The 21010-nt window shown below is 37.9% G+C and overlaps 1 protein-coding gene across 1 annotated transcript; it reads left to right on the top strand.

Annotated features, from left to right (window-relative positions):
* Nucleotides 1-420: 420 nt before the first annotated feature.
* Nucleotides 421-2259, top strand: EPOP (elongin BC and polycomb repressive complex 2 associated protein; the record flags this gene model as incomplete). Its single annotated transcript, XM_083378971.1, has 1 exon — nucleotides 421-2259. One exon carries the CDS (start codon nucleotides 421-423, stop codon nucleotides 2257-2259), a length of 1839 nt encoding a protein of 612 aa, XP_083235097.1.
* Between the last annotated feature and the right edge of the window lie 18751 nt (nucleotides 2260-21010).

Below are 21010 nucleotides of genomic sequence, written 5' to 3'. Positions count from 1 at the left end.
GCAGTTCAGGGATTTGCCTGCTTGTTTTTGAAGACTGGACTGATTAAGAAATGGGGGAGGTAATTTCTTCGATGCCCCTCCCGGGCAAATTTGATTCCAAGAAGAAAAGATATGAGGAGGAGGATAAGAAGGAGGAGGAAAAATAACAGAGAGAAGACATTTTTCTCCTGTGGACTTCTCTGGGGATGTTTACCATAGAGAGTGGAGAAATAAAGGGAAAAGAAAAGGCAGCTCTGGATCCTCAAGAGATGCATTTGAAAGGAAAATTTCTCACTCAACGTTGAGTGGTTGATTTGGGAGGGAGGGGGGTAGATGGGAAATGGGAAGAGGTTGGAAGAAGAGCCGCTTGTACTAGCTGCCCGCTGGCGGCCTCCCTGCCTACCTTTTATTTTTATTTTAAACATGTTTCTGACCTGCGGGATGGCTCCAGCTGCGGCTTCCGTTGCCACGTCTGTGGATTACAATGGAGATTTCCAAGCTGGTTATCAGGAAATCGACGGCATCAGTTTGGGTTACCTGCAGATTAACGGCACGAAGATGTTTGCTCTGACCCAGGTCTTCAGCGACCTTTTTAAGGACATTCCTCGGGCCGCCGTGAGCAAAAAAATGGAAAGCCTCAAGATCCAGAGTCGCCGGTGCGACCTGAAGGAGCTGCGCACTCTCAAAGCCATCCAGTCGGTGCCGATGCGCGCCGTCAAGTGTTCGCTCATTTCCAAGACCGACCTGGAGGCCCTCTGCACCTCCTGCAAGGCCTTAACCCCCAGGAAGAGGAAGAGGAAGAGGAAAGTCAAGAGGAGGGAAGCCGAGGTCCTGTTCGATCGGTCCCGGTTGCTACCAGCGTATGACGAACCCTGCCACCACGCCTTTCGTGCCAGTTTGGGCGCCGGCTGCGCCAAGCGGGAGGCGCTCTTCGGAGCTCCCTTTGCTAGGAGCTACGAGAAAACTGCACCGCCTTCCAAAAGCTACAACCGGAACGGTAGAGCGCACCTTCTGGCCGGCGTCCTACACGCTTACCCCGGGGACTTGCAATTCCTACACTCGGCTGTCAGGGCTCAAGGAACCAGTCCACCGCCAGGCGAGCCCGGGATCGGGCGCCCCAAGCGCTCCACTTGCGGCTGCCTGACCAAGAAAGGTCGCTCAGCCTCTATCGCAGGCTCCAAGAGGCAAGGGACGTCGGCTGGCTATTCCAGTGATTCGGATTCCAGCGGCGCGTCGAGCCCGGCAAGTTCCAGCGATTCTTCGGAAGATGAGGAGGAGGAGGAGGACGACGAGGAGGAGGACGAATCTTCCTGCAGTAGCGAGGACGGAAGCTCCTCCGGATCAGAAAGCAGTTCCCTATGCAGTGGCGACTCAGTGCAAAGCACGAGGTACAGACAAGCTGCCCTTCCCCGCATCCCTCCCCAAAATGCATCTTCCCAAGCCCTTCCCAGCGTGGCCAAAGCACTGCGCCCCGACCCAAACTTGCTCTTTTGGGCCAGGACGTTGCGCGCTTCCAGTTTGGAAAGTTTCAAGCCGATTCCTCCCAAGGAGCTTCAGCAAGGCAGACCCGAGACTCAGCATTCTTCGGTTTCCCCAGACCGTCCGAACGGCCCGCAGCCAAAGAACGGAGGTATCAGGGAGGCGTCGGAGTCGGGTGTCCGGGAGGGCGAAGAGGCCGATTTCCTGAGCATTCCCGACGGTGTCCGAGCTGGTGAGCAGGATAAAACTGAGGAAGCCGCGCTTCATCAGACCTCCGAGGAAGGATCAGGCAGAGGGGCCCATTTCGATAGGCTTATCAGGCAGTCGAAACTCTGGTGCTACGCCAAAGGGTTCAACGTGGATGGGAAAGGCTTGCGCAGAGCCGATCAGGCCAAAGGGTGTTCTCCCGCTTCCAAAACTGGCCTCCTCAGCCTGGCCAACAGGCCGCTGAAAGGGAGCAGCGACTCGGAAAGGGGTTCCAGGAGAAGTCGAGTCGAACAGGCCAAGGCCCCCAAGATACCGAGGAAGAAGACCCCAAAGGGGGGCACCCCGCCTTCCAAACGCTTGCTCAGCAGCAGTCCCGGGTCTGTAAGGAATCCATTTACTTTGATGGGCACTTTTCCATGTACACCCGCATTAGTCGTGGGTTCCGATGGCGATCTGTGTCCTGCGTCGTCCCTGTGCGTCAAAGATTCCTGCGCCCTCTCCAAAACGCACCCACTTTGGACCTGGCAGCTGGGGGGCAATGCCATCCCCATGCCTCCCAGCCTGAAATTCCGGGGATATGGTTTTGAAGACTAATAGATTGAAGATTTAAAGTAGTTTATGTGCAACGATTTGTCTCGTTTGTGGAGGGAACAGTGTGGATGGGAAAGGGAAAATAGAATATATTCTGTACAGAAAAGAAAAATGATCTTGCAATCTTAAGTATATATACTTGGAAATAACCTTTTTGGGTTTAGTGGCCTTTAATTCCAAGTCAGGTGATATCAGTTGATGATGTTTAAACTCAATTGCCCCAAAGTAAGACTGGCTGAAATAGATAAAATGTTTTTTTAAATAGAAGTGCAATCAAATATATAATTATTCAGACGGAATTGTGAGATTTAATTATGTAAGTTTGAGGCCTAAAAGTTTTCAAAAGAAGAATAGCTTGAGGTGTTTTGTTTTTTTAAAGAATCCTGAAAAACTCCATCACATGAAATTCCTTTATTTATACCAGTGGCTTTATTTTAAAGAGCCCATCCAATCAGCAATTCTTAATAAAATTGCATACCTTTGAAAATATAAAAATTTAAATCTTACTTGACAATAATTATAGGGAGCCAAAACAAATGATTAAAAAGAAATATTGACAGTAAGAGAAAATAGAAAATAAAAGTTGAGTATAGATATCTAACTTTTATGCTTCAGTTGAGGATACAGTGTTTTTGTTTATGTTGCACACTTATATTGTAGGGAGCTGCAATAACAATTAAGAAAAAAAAGATACAGGCAGTTGGAGAAAATCTGGTCTCCTTTCCTTTTAACATGCAGTGGTTTGTTCCATGCTGTGAAATTTGGAAAAGCTGTGGGGGTGTGTTGTAGAGAATGAGAAAGTTTCTGGACAAGGCTCCCCTCCCCTCTCCAAAGTGAAAGACCCTCTCCTCCCCCTCCCCCATTGGCAAAGTTAAAAGTATGCACTCCTCCCAGCCCCCAACTTTCTTCCTTAATTTGGAAGAGAAATGGAATGGCCTTTCAACTGCAGCACATTAAACTCATCAAAGGATCACTCCCCTCCCCATTCCATTCACTTCCTGATTAAAACTTAAGCAAAGCCAATCTGACTACTTTATCCCCAATACCAGAACTTTTGAGAAAAAGAAAGGTATCCGCAGTAGACTTTTTCTTCTTCTCTTTCAATAAATAAATATTATTTTAAACTAAAGTAGAAGCAAAGTCCTTATCTTTCCTGCATGAAGAATAAAAAGTTGCTTAAATTTTTGCATCTTTTCAAACAATGTTTTTTGGGTTAATAGATCCCTGACATTAGTAGCTCAGAGTAATATTCTGTTTATTTAAACATTTGCTGGAAAGAATAAATTGGATCCAGGGGTAAATTTGAATGAAAGACACATGGACAATTTGATCTCCAAAGTGAAATGTAGAAAAGAGGAATTCTTTTGTCTTTGCCAGAGAGAGCAGTGATCTCTTTCCCTCATGCAAATAGTTCTTTATTGTTTCATGTGTAATATACCCCTTTGTCTTCCAAGATTGCTCTGTGTCACAAAACTCAAATTCAAATTGAAATCTTCATCTTTAGAGTAGAAAACCTCTTACGACTGTACCGCGCATGTGTGTGTGTGTGTGTGTGTGTGTGTGTGTGTGTGTGTGTATCTTCAGTTTCAAAATCTTATATCAAGGGAAGAAAGAGCTCAGTTGCCTGTAAATAGATCTGGCCCTGCTACACAATCGTAAAGACCACAGGCAAAAACATTGTTTAAAAGTGCAAAACAGATTAATTAGGAGGTAAGTCCTCCCGGAATTACTGGACCTTAAATCCTTAAGTCTACATGATTTTATGTGTAAGTAAGCTATGCATCAACTGACCTTATTCCCAACTGTGCAGTCAAACAGTAACATATTTAGGAGTCAGATACCAATATTTGTCTGGATCTATTATTAAAATAGGCTTTCCTGAAGAAGGGGACAAAACCTCATTGGAGATGGCTGGGTGAAATGAATTGATTGAAATGTCAGATTTTATTTAGAAACAAATTCCGGCACTTTGAATTTTATAAATTGATTTCTAAGTGCAACAATGAAACAAACCAAATATGGAATGTATAAAAAATGTGTATGATTTTTAAAAATAAGACTCTCATATAGAAAACAATAACAAAAATCCCACAGTTCAATTTCTGCTATTCCCCATTTGGTTAATTGTATGGTATTTAAATTTTGCAGCTGAATTACACTTTTTTTTAGGTTGTGGTTGTGGTTATACTGCATTCCTGTCTGCTTGGAAGTAAGAGGGGTTGATCTCAGTAGAATCTTATTTCTAAATAAACCTGCTTAGTATTATTGGGTTAGTTATTTTCACCTTATAAGCCTGCATTTTTGTTAAGTGGGAGATGTTTGATTGTCAAAATTGTTCTCAGTGAAGAAAAGGGAGATATTCTTGTTTTTTTCAAAAATCCGGGCAATGCAGTGTCCTTAATGTAGTTCCTATTCATTGTGTTTATGCAGAAGAGCTGTCCATTGAATTGTGTGAGTCCCAAATATTTGAAAGCAACAAAGAAAGAATAAGAAAACCTGGTTGTTCCTAGGGGCATTACATAACTTAAGGCTTTGTGTGAAAGAGCTGAATTAAGAATTTCCTGACTGTCATCTCTCCCTCCCTCCCCTCTCCTCCCCCCTCCCTCCCTCTCTCTTTCCCCTGGTTTTGAGCATTTATTTGGTATGAATTAGCTTTGCTAAAATATAGCAAGAATATAGAACAACAAAAATAGGAGGATAGAATTTTCAGAAAAAAATTCTAGATCATTGTCTTTGGAATTCTTTCCTGATGGGTTAGAAAAGCAGAGCAAGGAAGAACGTGAAAGAAAGCAAAGGAGAAATGAAAATTTTTGCAGTTGTCTACACTTTTTTTAAAGAACCCCCTAAAGATAACTCAGCCCAGTCATTTCATTTTAGTGTTCAAAATATGAGTTCAATTTTGCTTATGATAAAGGAGGGAGTCCTGCATCTGCCAAGCAGGATGCAGCATTAGTTGCAGGCTGATTATTCAAAGGAATGTGGAATTCGATGGAAGCCAAATATTGACATACCCCTTCAGTTTCTCTTCTGAACTTCTTACTGAGCTTTGCAAATAGGAGCCACACAAATGAAGAGAAAAAGAAAAGAGATCTGAAATAATGTATAAAGAATTGGTTAAAATGGGGAAAGGGGAATGCTTCTAATCTTACATTTGCACCATAATCTAGTTTCTGTATTCAGGAAGAGATCTGAAGGACCCATCTGTTGTAGGGTATTGCTGCTGAAGAGAGGTGTGGATATGTGGGTGTGAGTGTGTATGAGACAGAAAGAAAAATTGCACCCCCATGGTGCAAGGCATGCTTGTTCCCTCCCCAATACAACCAAGCTTGCATTGCTTTTCTCCAGACAGTGCTGTGTTGTATAAACAGCCTTCTGGTTCTCTGGATCAAGATTTAGTTGCAATATTGCCCACCCCACTCATTCTTTACATAAAATAAACTTACCATCCTTATTAAAATATTTTAAAAGTAGTAAATAAAAAGAGGCAAGGACAATTGGCAGGTAAAAAAAATCTTTTTTGTATTATTCAGCCAAAATAACCTCACCTCTACTCAGTCAAACCGACCTATTCAGCTTCCCACAGTCATTTTGTTCTGTGTAAAAGCTACTAGCGTGTTATGTCACACAAACCTCTAGCAAATGATTTGGAGCTGAATTGTTCCCAGTCATTTCAGTAGAGATCCTTCCATTTTGTACTGAAATGCTCATGCAGTTGCTAGTTCATGGTTCTTAAAAATGAAAATGCCCCTTAAGACATGCAAACATGATGTAGTGGCATTCACACTTGTTTGTACATGTCGGGCAGAACCATGTATGCCATACAAATACAAATATTAGGAGTAGACGTAAAACCATAGTATGTGTATGTGCAAATTAATGTGGAAAAATAGATTTTCAAACAATGAAAATAATATTGAAGTTGCACACTCAGGTGAGTTAGTCTGACTGAATCTGAGGACTAACCTTTCTATAAACATGCCATAGAATTACAATATTGGTTTTTCAGTACTTTATGAGAAACTTTAGTTGATTACAGTATAGGATAGTCTAACTCTCTAAATATTGTGGATGTATATGTACTGGTGCTTATGTGGTTTACAGTACATGTATTGGGCTGCATGCACCTATGCATTGCCAGGAAAGAAACAATTACATAGACACCCAAACACACAAAAATATTGTAAAATTAAATGAACCTTCCACTGAAATTTATGTGAGAACAAGCTTTGCAGGTAATTAAGTTCTGTATTTTGAGTGGAATGGAGCTGCTTTATGTATGAGATTTGTGTGGGTGTAGATATTGTGATATCAGCTTAAACTGCATTTAAATTGATGTTCAGAGCATCAATAGGAACATTTTCACACATGACACAGAATGTACATTTGAGCTTGTAAGTATAATGCAAATACAACCCCACATTTCTTAGCATGCATAGTGGGTTTAAATCTGGCTCTATTTTTCTATTTTATTTTAACAGCAGTCACATGTATTGTAAGGGAGGCTCCAGAGAACTTCAGAGTTGTGTATGAAAATCCTTTGTCTCTCATATCATGTTTTGATACTGCATTCAAAATACTCAGGGCTACTCAGTGAATTATTGATATATTTTTCAAAATTTTCTGGGATAGTCAAACTACAGCTACTAGATTTTGATCTCCTTGCATGATACCTCAGATCAGTCATCTCTGTAGCAATGACAATTTTTCTACAAATAGATACCATTTAAGGTTTGGAGAAAAAGTGATTTATTTACCTATCATTTGTACATTCAAGGCAGTAGGGACTCAAAGTCACAACAGAAACTTTTAATGTCATGCATGTAAACACTTAAAGAGATACATGAAATTTTTTAAAGTTAAATTTTAAAGTTTGTTTTCAGAAGTGGACATTAGTAGTGATTCCCATGCAATGTTCTGCTAAAATGTGGTTTGTTAGTTTTGGATTTAGAGTTAAATGTGGAGCCATACATAAAGGCTTATAACATTATCTGCAAGCCAAGAACCCACAGATTGATCTACAAATCCTGGTTCAGGGTTAGGTGTCATTTCAGCTATACCCGTTATAGTATTTTTATTTCAGGCACATAGATCTTAAAAAGAAACACTATCTAGGGAGGCATTAAAAGTTAGATTTAAGTTAGCCAGGCGAAGCTACAATCACATCATATTCAATACACTTATCATGGAGTAAAAGGTGAGGCTTCCTTTGATCTGAGCTTGATTCCTAGTGACATATTGGAACATACAGAAGTGATTTTACGGTACTTTTTCTAGAGACTTTTTTATCGTATAGACCAGGTTTTAAAAGATTTGGTCTGATATGCTTATTTCCTTTTGATCAATCTGAAAACTTGGAGAAATCAATTATCAATCTTGTTCAACTAAATGAGTTGGAAGTAAGGATATATTGTGTATTGGATAGTGCAACCTGATGGATGTAAGCATGGATAATTAGAGGTCTTTCTTGCTGAAAATTCCCGAGTTGCATTGTTGAACAGGACTTTTTAATCCCAGGAAATAAATATATTTTAAAGAGGTCATCTAGAGTTCAAAGGAATATTTTCAAACATCTTGCATGATCCTGGTGTTTCTGTGATATGCACTGACTTGCTGCTTTCACTGAGACATATTTCTAAAAACATGATTGAATGCCATCTTAAATTCAAGTATACCGTTTAATTTGTTCCAAACTGCAGGCAGTATGGCATCAGATTTCTACTGGAAAATATGCCTCTTATTTTTAAGTAAAGATATGTTAAGCAAGATTAACAAATGAAACTATTGTGGGTCAATACCTACATTGTTGAGAAATTGTAGAAAATGATATGGATCGTACAAATCTTAGAACAAAGCTGTAATCAAATGAGAAATTTCTTTCTATCCTTATGTATCCTTTCTACCATGAACAATAATCATATGCAGAGAGTAAGGAACCTGATATTGATTAAAGATTAAAATAACAAAGGGAAAATATGTTTTTCAGATAAAAAAAGGAGAGAGCATTGTTTTCATTTAGGACACACATTTCCAGCAAGAAGTTCTTTAGTGCAAGATGTACTTTTCTATAGTACAGCTCATAGGGCAGAGTGCTCACTGATGTTTGGACCCAAGTACAGTAAATGCAAGCACTCTCTTGGGAACAGGCTCCTTCCACATCATAGATCCTTCTAGAGGATGACAATCACTTTAGAAGTCACTTTGGCCTGTAATGGGGGGTATCCCAAATGGGCACAAGATGAAAAAAAAAGGATTTATCAAGATTGGTAGTATTGTTGAATCAGTCAATCTTTTATAATGGGAAACTTTCTCTATAAAAGGAGGAAGAAAACAACCACTTATTTGTAAAGTTCTTTTAGACTATAATGTCTCCAGTTTGGAGATTTCTTTTCAAGACATTGTTTCATTGCAGAGGAAAGATTCCAAACAGAATTGATTGGAAGATTAGCACATATCTTTCCCAGTTGCTTTTACATAGCTGGCTAGATAGCAGGAGGTAGAATGAATTTCTGTCTTCATTTAAATAATTTGAAGCCACCCAAGAAAAAGATGGGAAAATTAACTTGAAGGAAGCTTATAAGGATGTGGAAGGCAGGGAGGTGAGGTTGAGTGGTTAAAGGGAAGAAGAAGCATACATGTTCATAGCAAGTCCCCTTTTCTCTTTTGAAATTGAAATGTTAAGATATTTACATTTCTCCATGTTTAAAGAAAGAAATGACCAGTACCTACAAATAAAATAGCATCCTGTGAATTGCTTTACTAATCCCAGTTGGTTGTATCTGAATTTGAAAGAATTTAGATTAAAGGGTAGAACTTTCCTTGGAAAGTTCCCAAACATAATTCTCTGAACCCTATGATCTGGAAAAGGTAAATTTTTAAAAAGTAGAAACTTTTCCCCCCCAATAAACAATATTTTTTCTTACAAATTGATTCTCCCTTTTGACTGTATTTAGGAAGAAGTGAGAGAGGCTTGTCTTGGAACACAGCTAACAAAAGCACAGTGAATTAGTGTTTTCACCTTTGTTTCAATACAGAAGTGTTGGACAACTGGTTATGATGGAAACTAATACAACACTAGTGAAATATGCCTTGTTACTGGAAGATTGTACAAAAGAGAAAAGAGCGTTTTTCTTTCTCATCTCCTTCAAGCTAACTGGAAAAGAAGGGGCATAAAGGTAGGCTTTATGTAAATGAATTTAAGTTGTATGTACTGTATATAAGCTGTGTATACTGTATAACCTTCACCGTGCAATCTGGAACCCTAAGAAATAAAAAATGTATTTTTAAACAACAACAAAAAGTGTGTGTTCCAATTTTTTAAAGCAGAGACATTGATCATATTAGGCTACAGAAGGAGTTTTTTGTGTCAAGTTAGTAACCCCACTTTCTACTTAAATATAAAACAACAGAACAAGACTGAAATCTTGGTTAAATTAGGCTTGCTGAAACCAGTGGCATTATAAAGTTTTTACATTGATCCTGGGATTATAATTTAAGTATTGAGAAAGTTAGATTCAACTCTTGTTTTATTTGTGGAAAACACATGAATGTTACATTAACCTTTCATATTTCAAGGACTGTTTGTCACAGCATATTTGGTACTGATTACAAACTTGTTGGCTTGTTTGAACTGAACATTTGTAATTCTTAAGTGGTCAGCAATATTCCAAATGAATTATCTACAAGATGAATATTTTCATACTGTTTTCCAACAGTATAATCATCCTCTTACTTCTCAATTTGCAGAATATTAGAAGAGTTTCAACTTCCAACGTTCTGTCATGTTAATACTAAAGAATACTAGAATTCTTTTTATTAAAACCCATAGTTCCACTACTTTGGTAATACTTTGTCTGTTTGTTGTGAAGAATTAAAGATGGCTGCTCTTTACAATTCTACAATCTGCTATTTGGATGTGTTCATCAGTTGTGCTGATTTCCAATCCTGTGTCTTGTTGCAAAATAACTAGTGAACTAAATTTGGGATTAGCCTGTTTCTTGATGCAATTAAAGAAGCTGAAAATAAAATGCAGTTACTATAGCTAAGTAAAATGTGCATCAGATAGTTTTATTTTCAGAAACTAATGAATGAAAATACAAGGAATCTGATGTTTTTGGGGAGGGGAGACAAAAAGTATGGCACATCATTGTAACTATAGCATGTAATCCTCCGTGAAAACAAATAATTCAATGTACAGATTTCTTCAGTTTAGTGTCTTCTAAGATGTGCACGATTCTCATAATTCTGATGTAGCATAGCAATTTGAAGATACCAAGTCACTGAAAGCTACACTAAAAGTCATGCTAGCCTATTGAGGGAAGTCAGCTCCCCAGAAAAGGAAATATTAAAAGGGCAGGAAAATATATTTCCTAAAAAAATATTGTAGAACTAGGAAAGCATGCCCAGTTTTCTTAATAGTCTCAGGTATCCTTTCCCCAAGCAGAAAACCAGTTCTATAGACATGCAAATGTAAGCTATCAAGAAGGTTGGAGCTAGAAGCTTAGGAAGACAAAGCCCTAACATCTACATACTCCAGGATATGACATTTGGATATAATAGGATTGACCCACAACCATCAAGAATACCAGAAAGGCACACCCAGACTCAGGTCAGAATACCTGACAGGAAATACAAAGCCTGAAACAGGAAATAACTCCAAACAAAAAGAGTCCAGGGGGTATAAAACCCACTCCCTACATGTGCTCAGTCCTTTTTCTGCTGGATTCATCTTTCTGTCTGGCTTTCCTCTGCAATAAACTATAACCTTCTTCCTAAAGCAGTCACCATTTGTTTATCCCCGGCTTGGATGGAACCATGATGAAGACTTTTCTTCCAACACTCTGATTTAGCCAACATATTGAATAAGACATAATTAGCTGAATTAATTCAACACTCCGTGCAATAAATTAGGGCTTGCAAGCCACACTGACCGGGTTTCCAAAACCTCAATTAGGCAAACAAAGCTCCACCTCATTTTAGTTTAATGCAGTATTTCACTGAATTCTTGGTAGATTGCAGCTAGGGGAAACTGATTCAGTCTTGCTATACAGCTGTGAAGTTCATTGGACAATTTTGGAGCCTATTGTTCACATACATGTACAGGCTAAAAGATGCTAAACTGTGGTTTGCTTAAGCACTGTAAATTGAAAATTTTGGGGGGAGATTTATAATCTAGTGTATGGGTGTGTTGGAGAGATTGCTCTGGTTTATCAATCTGTTTTAACCCAGTATACAGTTGTATGCACAGCCTAATTCTTGTAGAATTAGAAAAAGCAAGCCAGGAACATGTCTCAGCTTTTTGCAGAATCTATGGGACAAAATATTAATAAATTAGCATATTTAGTTTGATTTAAACTTCAGTAAATTAGTTAGAATTGCATCTTTAGCATAGAAGAAAGTGGGCTATAATCATTTTGGATCAAATGTACATTCTTATTTTTAAATTCATTTTGCAGAGGAGCAAAATACCATCAAGAAAAAAAAGAGAGATCTATATATCTTTACTAACTAAATTAACTTACTGTAATTTTGGCTTCAGTCTTTCAACATTCTTTGACTCCAATTGTTAAAAGAAGGGACAAGCTTTACCTCTGACTGATTACTATAGCTCACAATGTACGAAGAATTGTTAGGTTTAACTGCGATGTGAAGGAGGTTCTTTCTTATAAAAGAGGCTTTTCTCAAAATGGGAATATAGCAGACTTAGGCATTTCCTAATTGATTATACTATGGGTTTTTTATAGCATTGTAAATGTTGCAGAAGAGAAATGAAATAATTAAATGGAAATTAATAAACATATCCACCTGATTTTTACTCCCAAATCTATAGGAAATATTTTTTGAAAGTTCTGAATCCTTGTGGAACAATTTTCACATCCTTTAAGTTTTTTGATTTAAGAGAAACACAATAAGCTAAGCTAAAAAAAAAGGGGCTAGATTCAAATGGTATGGAAGAATAAGTTGAAAATTCAAGAGCAGTGTACATCTCAGGATACACTTGTTCAGCTGGAGGAAGTTTATTTTATCAGTTACAATGGAAGTGCTGATTTTATTTGTTTTGTTTTATTTTAAGCTGATTTGAGAAAAACATGGGAACTGCTTCATCACCTCATTATCCACAGGCGTTGTCACTCCCTGTCATCAAACAGCTTTTTCCTTCCCCACAGGATCAAAGGACATATTTTATACTCAATAGAGGCAAAGGCAGTTTGGACAGGTGGGGCTGCAACATGTTGGAGACCAATATTTACAATATTAGGGTTCGAAAACAGACATTTGTATCATGGTATTTTGGAAAGCTATTGCCTTTTCAATTTTCCCCAAATCCCTACTTACATTATTGGATGAATATGAATCTATGTTACAAGGTAAGGATGAATAAGATCATGGCCCACTTCACATATCACACTGAATTATAACATAGCTTGATTGGTTTTGGTTACTATGTGGTATGAACACTACCAACTATAGCTTATTCAATAAGCTAAGTTTAAACAAAACACGAACTTATCAATACGAGGTACTCTGAGCACATGAAATGTATTAAATAAATGCTAACAATTATTATATTTAATTTAATATTAGAAAATAAGTATTTACTTGTTTGCAGTGGTAGTTACTATAATAGTAGAAGGACATAAATATTAATTTGGTTTACTTTGTTTTCAAGGACAATAGTTATGTATCATTGAAAACTTCAACTTCATTTCAAACATTTCTGAAATCTAGCTTTTGAAAGAAAAGTGTATAATCCCAATCTACCATCCACAATTGAAGCAAGTTTTTGAGCTGCGTCCCCCCCCCCGAATATTTTTCTCAATCCTAACTGAAGAAATTCATGCTTTTATTACATTCTGCTTTGAAACATTTTGAAAATAAAGACTAGAACTGTGAGATGTGATTAATTGTTAACCCTCCTGGAGCAAAACTTCAAGCATGACCACAAATTACATTTTACAACCACATTCCACAAAAGGAGGCTTTCCCATTTCATGCAATGTGTTTAGCAGCTAGGTTATGGCCTCAAATGCAAGCCATCTCTCTGATAGCCAAAGAAATGGTGGGAAAGACCTGGAGCCCATTGAAAGGAAGGGATGCTGCAGAAAAGTGCCTCTCTCAGGGGATTTAAGGAGGCCCTCATTTCTTTGCCTTACTTGGGGTTTTGATTATTAATCGCAGTTTGGACACATGCAGAGGAGTAGATTAATAGGAGATTTCATTCTGTGTGGGTAGTCAGTAAATACATTTCCAGAGCTGTCTATTAGTTATATGGCCACTTTGGGGAGGAAACATTTTCTGTTTATTTATCCTTGTTTAATAAATGTCAGAGATGGTTTTTTCCAGAAGGGGGAAAAAAGAGTTAACAGAGGGGTGAAAGATTGGAAGAAAGAGGAGAGGAGGGAAGGGGTGCAGATTCCTTATTTGAATGTGTTGTTTAAGTGTCAGTGATAAATTAGATAAAAGCAAGTTAAAAGAGTCAGGCCTTGGAAAGGGGAGGAGAGCCTCAGACTCCTTAATCTAGGAGTGGTTGAGGGAGCATAGGGGCGTTGAAGGATTAGTTTTCCTTAAAAGTCTTCATTTATTATGTTTACATAAAGTCACTAGAGGAGTGGGAACAATGATTTCTGGCTGGGACATGGGAAGTGGTGTCCATGTTTGCCCACTTGTGTGTGTCTGTACACACACACACACACATATACACACTCACACACCCTTGACTGTTTTGGTTTATCAATCTCTGATGAGCCTGAAGTGAAATGTACCCTTAAACCCACACCCCAGAAAAAATCTTTTATTTTCTTGCAAAACACACACACACACACACACACACAGAGAGAGAGAGAGAGAGAGAGAGAGAGAGAGAGAGAGAGAGAGAGAGAGAGAGAGAGAGAGAGCACCAAGTATCTCACAACCCCTAACCCCAATAATCAGCCTGGAATTTTAACTTCAGGCTGCCAAGGTGTTATTTTTCCTATATCTGTGCTGTTAACATCTGCATGTCAATAGCTTAATGGACCCAGCTTAGGCAAATTGCAAGGAATTTACCTTAAATGAGGCCATATGGAAATAAAAGGGAAAACAAGGAAGGAAGGAAGGAAATGTCCTCACAACAAATCTTCAACAAAGCTGGATCTCCTTAGAAAAAGATCTTTGAGAAACTTGAAAAAATTGAGATGTTATCAAGAATAAAATAATGCACTTTTAAAATGAACGTCTCTTATTTGTCCTATTTTCCATTTAGTTATTTTTTCTTTCTTATCATATTTCATTCATTGCCAGTTTGTTTTCATTTTAATTTATAGTACTTTTCTTTTAATTTTAAAGTACAGCTAGAACGAAAAGAAAACATAATGCAACAAAGCCTTCCCTGAACTAGAGCAAATTCCAACGTGAGTGTATATATAGCATAATCTTTTGTGTGGAAGGACAATTTTATTACAGATTAAGAGCTTATAATATATTTTTGTTTGATGTTTCTGTGGTGCCACAAGATATGTAATGTATCAGTACAACAGCAAAAGATATGCAATCAAAAATTGAACCAAGTACTAACTGAGTCAAATATTAGAGAAAATGCTCAAATGAGTTCCCCAAACAGCATAGCTCTATTTAATGATATTGGTGGGTAATGGTGAGGGAGGTGAATGATGATGGTAGGAAAGGGAAACCCATAATCATATACAAATAAAAACAAGAATTAGAACATTTAATATGCAACATGTTGACAAGCAGTAATATTAAATTTGTAATTAGCCACATCAACAGATCAATGTGTGTGTTTATATTGGATCATAGGGTACATTTGGGAATTTATATGCAAGGTGTGCTAGTACTGTAGCCAGAAGCTTTACACAAAGAACTATTTCCCAGTTTGTTTAATTGCTGTACATGTATGACTGTCTTCCAAAAGAGAAATACATATTCTCTATCTCTCTTTAAAAAAAACAGTCAGTTTGGAAGGAAATCCTGGTATTTCCCTCCTCTGACCTAAAGTATGTGTTTCTTTTTGTCTTTCTTGAATACTTTTTATTACAAAGGAAATCTAATTGCCAGCTTAGCTTCTGTGATTGTTTTTTACAATTTGGTTCTAATTATGTTTACTCAGAAACAAGTCCTTTTTGCTTTTCATAAGCATAATCAAATGACAGCATCCATCTTATACAATATCACAGATTCAAGAAAAAGGCTATCCTTTATTGCCAAAAGTCCAGAAACTTTTCTTCCCAAACCTTTTTTTACTGCATATCTTCTTTGTTTAAAATGCTAAAATTTTCCGACAAAGCTGCAAGGCACCTTGTTCCATGTGAAATCATTAGCAAAGTTTCTTTCTGTCTTGATATGAAAAATAATTCCAAACAATGAAAGGTACTTAATACTCAGGAAATAAATGGCATACATTTGCATACATTCGGTCCTCTCGCCTCTCCTGTTCAACATATATGTGAAGCCGCTGGGTGAGATCATTCGTGGTTTTGGGGTGGGGTATCATCAGTACGCTGATGATACCCAGCTTTTTATTTTCACCCCACCCCAGATCAACTCAGTGATGCCCTCTCCGTGATGTCCCGTTGCCTGGAGGCGGTGAGGGTCTGGATGGGGAGGAACAGGCTTCGTCTAAATCCCGACAAGACCGAGTGGCTGTGCGTACCGGCATCTCGGGTTGTCCATTCTATTCCATCTTTATCTATAGGGGGTGAGGTGTTACCCCCCTGTAGATAGGGCTCACAACTTGGGCGTCCTCCTTGATTCACAGCTCAATTTTGAAGATCATATAGGAGCTGTGACCAGGGGGGCTTTTGCCCAGGTTTGCCTGGTGCACCAGTTGGGGCCCTATTTGGACAGGGATGCCCTGCGCACAGTCACTCATGCACTCGTGACCTCTCGGATAGACTACTGCAACGCTCTCTACATGGGGCTGCACTTGAGTACTACTCGGAGGCTCCAGCTGGTGCAGAATGCGGCCGCGCGAGTTGTGATGGGGGTCTCCCGATACTCCCATGTAACACCTCTGCTCCGTGAGCTGCATTGGCTTCCAGTTGTCTTCTGGGTGAGATTCAAGGTGCTGGTGATGACCTATAAAGCCCTAAATGGCATGGGTCCGGGTTATTTACGGGAGCACCTTTTGCCGGCATTAACTTCCCATCGCCCTGTGCGCTCCCACAGAGAGGGCCTCCTCAGGGTGCCGTCGGTCAGGGAATGTCGACTGGCGGCCTCCAGGGGGAGAGCATTCTCTGTGGGCGCGCTTGCCCTCTGGAATCAGCTTCTGGTTGAGCTCCGGATGGCTCCCGACCTTCGCTCGTTTCGCCGCGACCTGAAGACTTGGCTATTTGAACTTGCCGGCCTGGATTGAGGGACTGGGATTTTAGATTTTTAAATTTAAAAAAAAATTAAATTTTAGAATGTGTTTATTGTTTAGGGCTATTTGATTTAATTCTATTTTAATTTTTATACATTATGTGTTATTTATAGTGTTTTAATTGCCCTGTACACCGCCCCGAGTCCCTTCGGAGAGGGGCGGTATATAAATCCAAATAAATAAATAAATAAATAAATAAATAAATAAATAAATAAATAAATAAATAAATAAATAGATAAATAGATAAATAGATAAATAAATAAATAAATAAATAAATAATAAAGTAAGACCAGCATGTAACAGCTAAATTCAACTTGTTTTGCTAAGCCATGGCTCATACTTTAATCATGGTTTGTAGACTAAGCATGCTCTCTCAGTTCATACATAACACTTTATCAAAGAACATGTGGGACATGCTTTGTTTCTCTGCTATCTAGAAGCTCATAAATAAAGTTGATCCTACAGCATAATCATATACATTTTTTACTTCTTTCCTATATAAGGAAGATAGTTTGTTTCTTACTATAGATACCATAATGTCATGGATAAAAGGATTGATTTTTCTCATGAAAATCATAAGATATTCTTATGGTAAAGCAAATATATATTTGTAATTGTAGTTGCATAAAGTTTATTTGAAAGCTAAGGCACTGATTTCCTTTGTTCTGTATTGGAAATTAGTAGGAAATTCTACTAGTGTTCTGCAATTTTCTATCAGTTTTCAGAGATGAAATTTCTGGAGGCTTTAAAAGGTTTATTTAGATGGTAGGGTGCCTTCTCAGATTAACTTACTGTGATGGTAAAAATTCATATGCTTATTATTTTGGAATTACTTTATTGTTAACAATGTTAGTAACATATCTAATTTAGGCTTACTGTTTTTAGTTTTTCTATCAGAAAGAAAGAACAAACCTATGATGTCTAAACTTTGAGAATTAATAAACAAATCAGTTTCATCCAATAGGCCTCTCTGAATAAACAAATGATAGCTCATTATAATTTTAGTTTAATCTGCATTTTGTTAATTTTAAATTAGCTATTTTTTAAAAAAAACCTGTCTTTTCCATTGCTTATAGACAGTTTTCAAATAAGAAAGCCTAGAAAATAATCTACAATTAACAGTGAAGAAGCTCATCTAATGAACATGCTGCCATATTTTTTGATAAACTATATCCCTCTTCATCCATCATGTTGTTCTCAAGGACAATACATATTTGCAAGCTAACATGGGCATGCTGGAAGACATTCATTTTATTGTACAGATAAGAACAGGGGTTCCTAACTGGGAGGTGCTTGCACCCCCTGGGGCTGTGAGATGATATTCCAGGGGGTGCATACCTTGGGTTTAGAAGTTTCAAAATTATAGTATATATGCATAATTCATTGCCATTATTTCAAACTTTTGTAAGGGGTGCGAGAATAAATCAGAAGTCTTCTAGTGGCCAGGGTATAGAAAAAGTTGGGAACTGCTGGATAAGAGGATTGAGAAATAGAAATGTTTTAAACAATGAGGCCAAAGGATCATAAAATAAGAGATTTTATGCTTCAAGAGATAAGAGTTTTACATTTCTTACACAAAGAAGTATGAAATAAGAACAAAGTAGCCATTCTCTACTTGTAGTCCACAGTGATAATGTTATCCTCCTAGAAGCCTTATGCTAATTTAGCCTTCTGCCAACCTAGCAGTTTGAAAGCATGTAAAAATGCAAGTAGAAAAATAGGGACCACTACGGTGGGAAGGTAACAGCGTTCCGTCGGCCTTTGGCATCTAGTCATGCCAGCCACATGACCACGGAGACATCCTCGGACAAGCGCTGGCTCTTTGGCTTTGAAACGGAGATGAGCACCGGCCCCTAGAGTCGGAAACGACTAGCATGCATGTGCGGGGGAACCTTTACCTTTTACCTAATTTAGCCTTTATCAAAAGTTATCAAAAGCACAAGGTTCTGATTAAACAGACTACTGTAATCAGATTGAAGATACATTCTAATTCAGCAGCTTCTTTCTAGGATCCTTTTTGATTGATAAATGCTTAACTTGAGTTCAGTGGCAGAATTATCTTGGAAGAAAATGTAACTAAACATACAAAATTATTAACACATCTGTCCAACATATATTGTATATCCTGTTCAAAATAGACATCATTCCAATGCGTGAAGCCTGCTTTGGTGAGGTAGTAACTAAAGCATCAAATGCTAGATTTTTTAAAGATTTATTTTATTCCCTCTTTACTATTTTTATAAATAACTTAACACAGCAAACCTACCTAATATTCCTTCCTCCTCCTATTCCTCCTCTAACAATAGTCCTGTGAGGTAATTTGGGCTGAGAGAAAGTGATTTGAGTTGTTGGAGGATGAAAGTGTATCTGTTTTATGTTCTGCTTCATATTCCCTCATCAGCCACTAACCTTGGATGGTTTGATGTGTGGCTAGGTGGGTGGCAACTTCTGAAGCAAGAATCAACTGTGATTACCTCAACATTGTTTATGAAGGAGAAGGATCACTGCTTCTAACAGGAAAAATATTTGATATCAAATCACCTACCATGATTACTGAAATGCTGCATGTTGTTTGTCTTTATTGTTCTCTTGCGTTTTAACTCTTCTGGGAAAATTATATTTTCTTGATTAAAAACACAACTAGACCTTTCTTAGAAAAGATACTCAATTTAAGCTTCCTCAAACTGGCACTTTTAGATTTCAGCTTCCCAAGTCATCCATCACTGAAATCCAACAAATCCAACAGGTCTATAAAAACTGTAAAAAGCTTGAGTTTTCTGAAAGTGTTTTCTTTCAAATTCCATGCCATCTCAGAGCTCTTGAGCAAATGTTAAAAAAAAATAGTTGGGAACATGATCAGGACAACCATATGGTGAAAATAATTAGGATAATGGGAGGCAATTAAAAATATTAGATTCTAATCAGGGATACTTGAGAAGCAGAACACTTAGGAAACATAACTGCATAATCTGATGTAGTCCATATTTCTCTTATTAGATTTCTTAGGAGTACTTATTCCCAGTGTGCCACACCGTTTGAAGTTCCATTTCCTTAAAAACTGGAAAAAGGAGATAAAGAAAATTCCTACCAATTCCTGAATCTATTTATGTAAAATGTTTCTTTATTGTGGTAACATTAGGTTTACAGTGATTAAAATATAACGTAAATGTATTGCAACAATGCAGGCTTCTAAGAATTTACCTGCCTTAATTCAGTTGAATTCAAAATGTTTCCTCAAAGATATATGTACTCACCAATGCTAGAAGACACTTTGCTGCCTAAAAAGGAACAGTTGTTGTGAGGATAAAATGAGGGAAGGCTTACCTTCCCCCCACCCAAAATTGCCATCCTGAGTTTCTACTGCTCAATAAAACATAGCACATTGTCTTAGTTGTCTTTCCATGGACTAGGCTAGAACATCAATTTGTTCCCACTCTAAGAAATAAATACAACGAAATGGCCTGTGTTGGGGCTCAGCATACAATATGGTAAGAATCCTTCCTTTACCTTGAGAGTCTGAAGCTTCATTCCCTGAGACAAGGAAAGAACTTGATCAGTGATATGGAAAATGCACACTAAGCATAGTCAGAGATAATCTCTCTGCTTTTTTTATGTAGATTCTCCCACAACCTCTGTCCCTCTAAAACTGCAGTGCCTTTCCTTTCCTTTCCTTTCCTTTCCTTTCCTTTCCTTTCCTTTCCTTTCCTTTCCTTTCCTTTCCTTTCCTTTCCTTTCCTTTCCTTTCCTTTCCTTTCCTTTCCTTTCCTTTCCTTTCCTTTCCTTTCCTTTCCTTTCCTTTCCTTTCCTTTCCTTTCCTTTTAGAAAAGAAGAAAGAGGCCAACTGGCCAAGCAGGGATATTTTCTTTCTTTGAATATAGAGTTTGCAGTGAGGGTTGTCAATGACTAAAAAGGTAAGTAAATCTACTGCATGACAACAGGCAAACATAATGGTAATGTTGGTCAAGAAATGGTAATTCATTCAGATTCATAATAGGAAACAAGTAACATATTAATGCAATATTGGATTTCCAAGGGATGCTGAACAACCATCAAATATGAAGGCTAATTTCTAATGTCCCATGAAGGATTCATTTTAATATGAAAGCTTGTTCCCATAACTAATGAATTATCAGTAGCCATGAACAAGCTGAATTTGATTCTATTATTCACTATGGACTTAGTATTCTCTACTATTTTCCATTTGTAATAAAGAGGACAGAAAACTGTAGAGAAATGGTTGCTTTGTTTTCCTAATGTAGGTAAAGTTCTCTAAAAGCTGTACCTCACCAGCTTGACTCAATTTGTGGATTTTAGCAAAAAAGTATTTAAGACATCTGATAAAGAAAAGGTCTATAAAAATAGAGAACAGTTCAGAGACAATATTGATAATAAGGCTATAGT

Source organism: Vipera ursinii (genome assembly GCF_947247035.1).
Source record: "Vipera ursinii genome assembly, chromosome: Z".
Taxonomy (NCBI): domain Eukaryota; kingdom Metazoa; phylum Chordata; class Lepidosauria; order Squamata; family Viperidae; genus Vipera; species Vipera ursinii.
The sequence above is the reverse complement of the archived record's forward strand: the minus strand, read 5'-3'. Positions and strand labels throughout refer to the sequence as shown.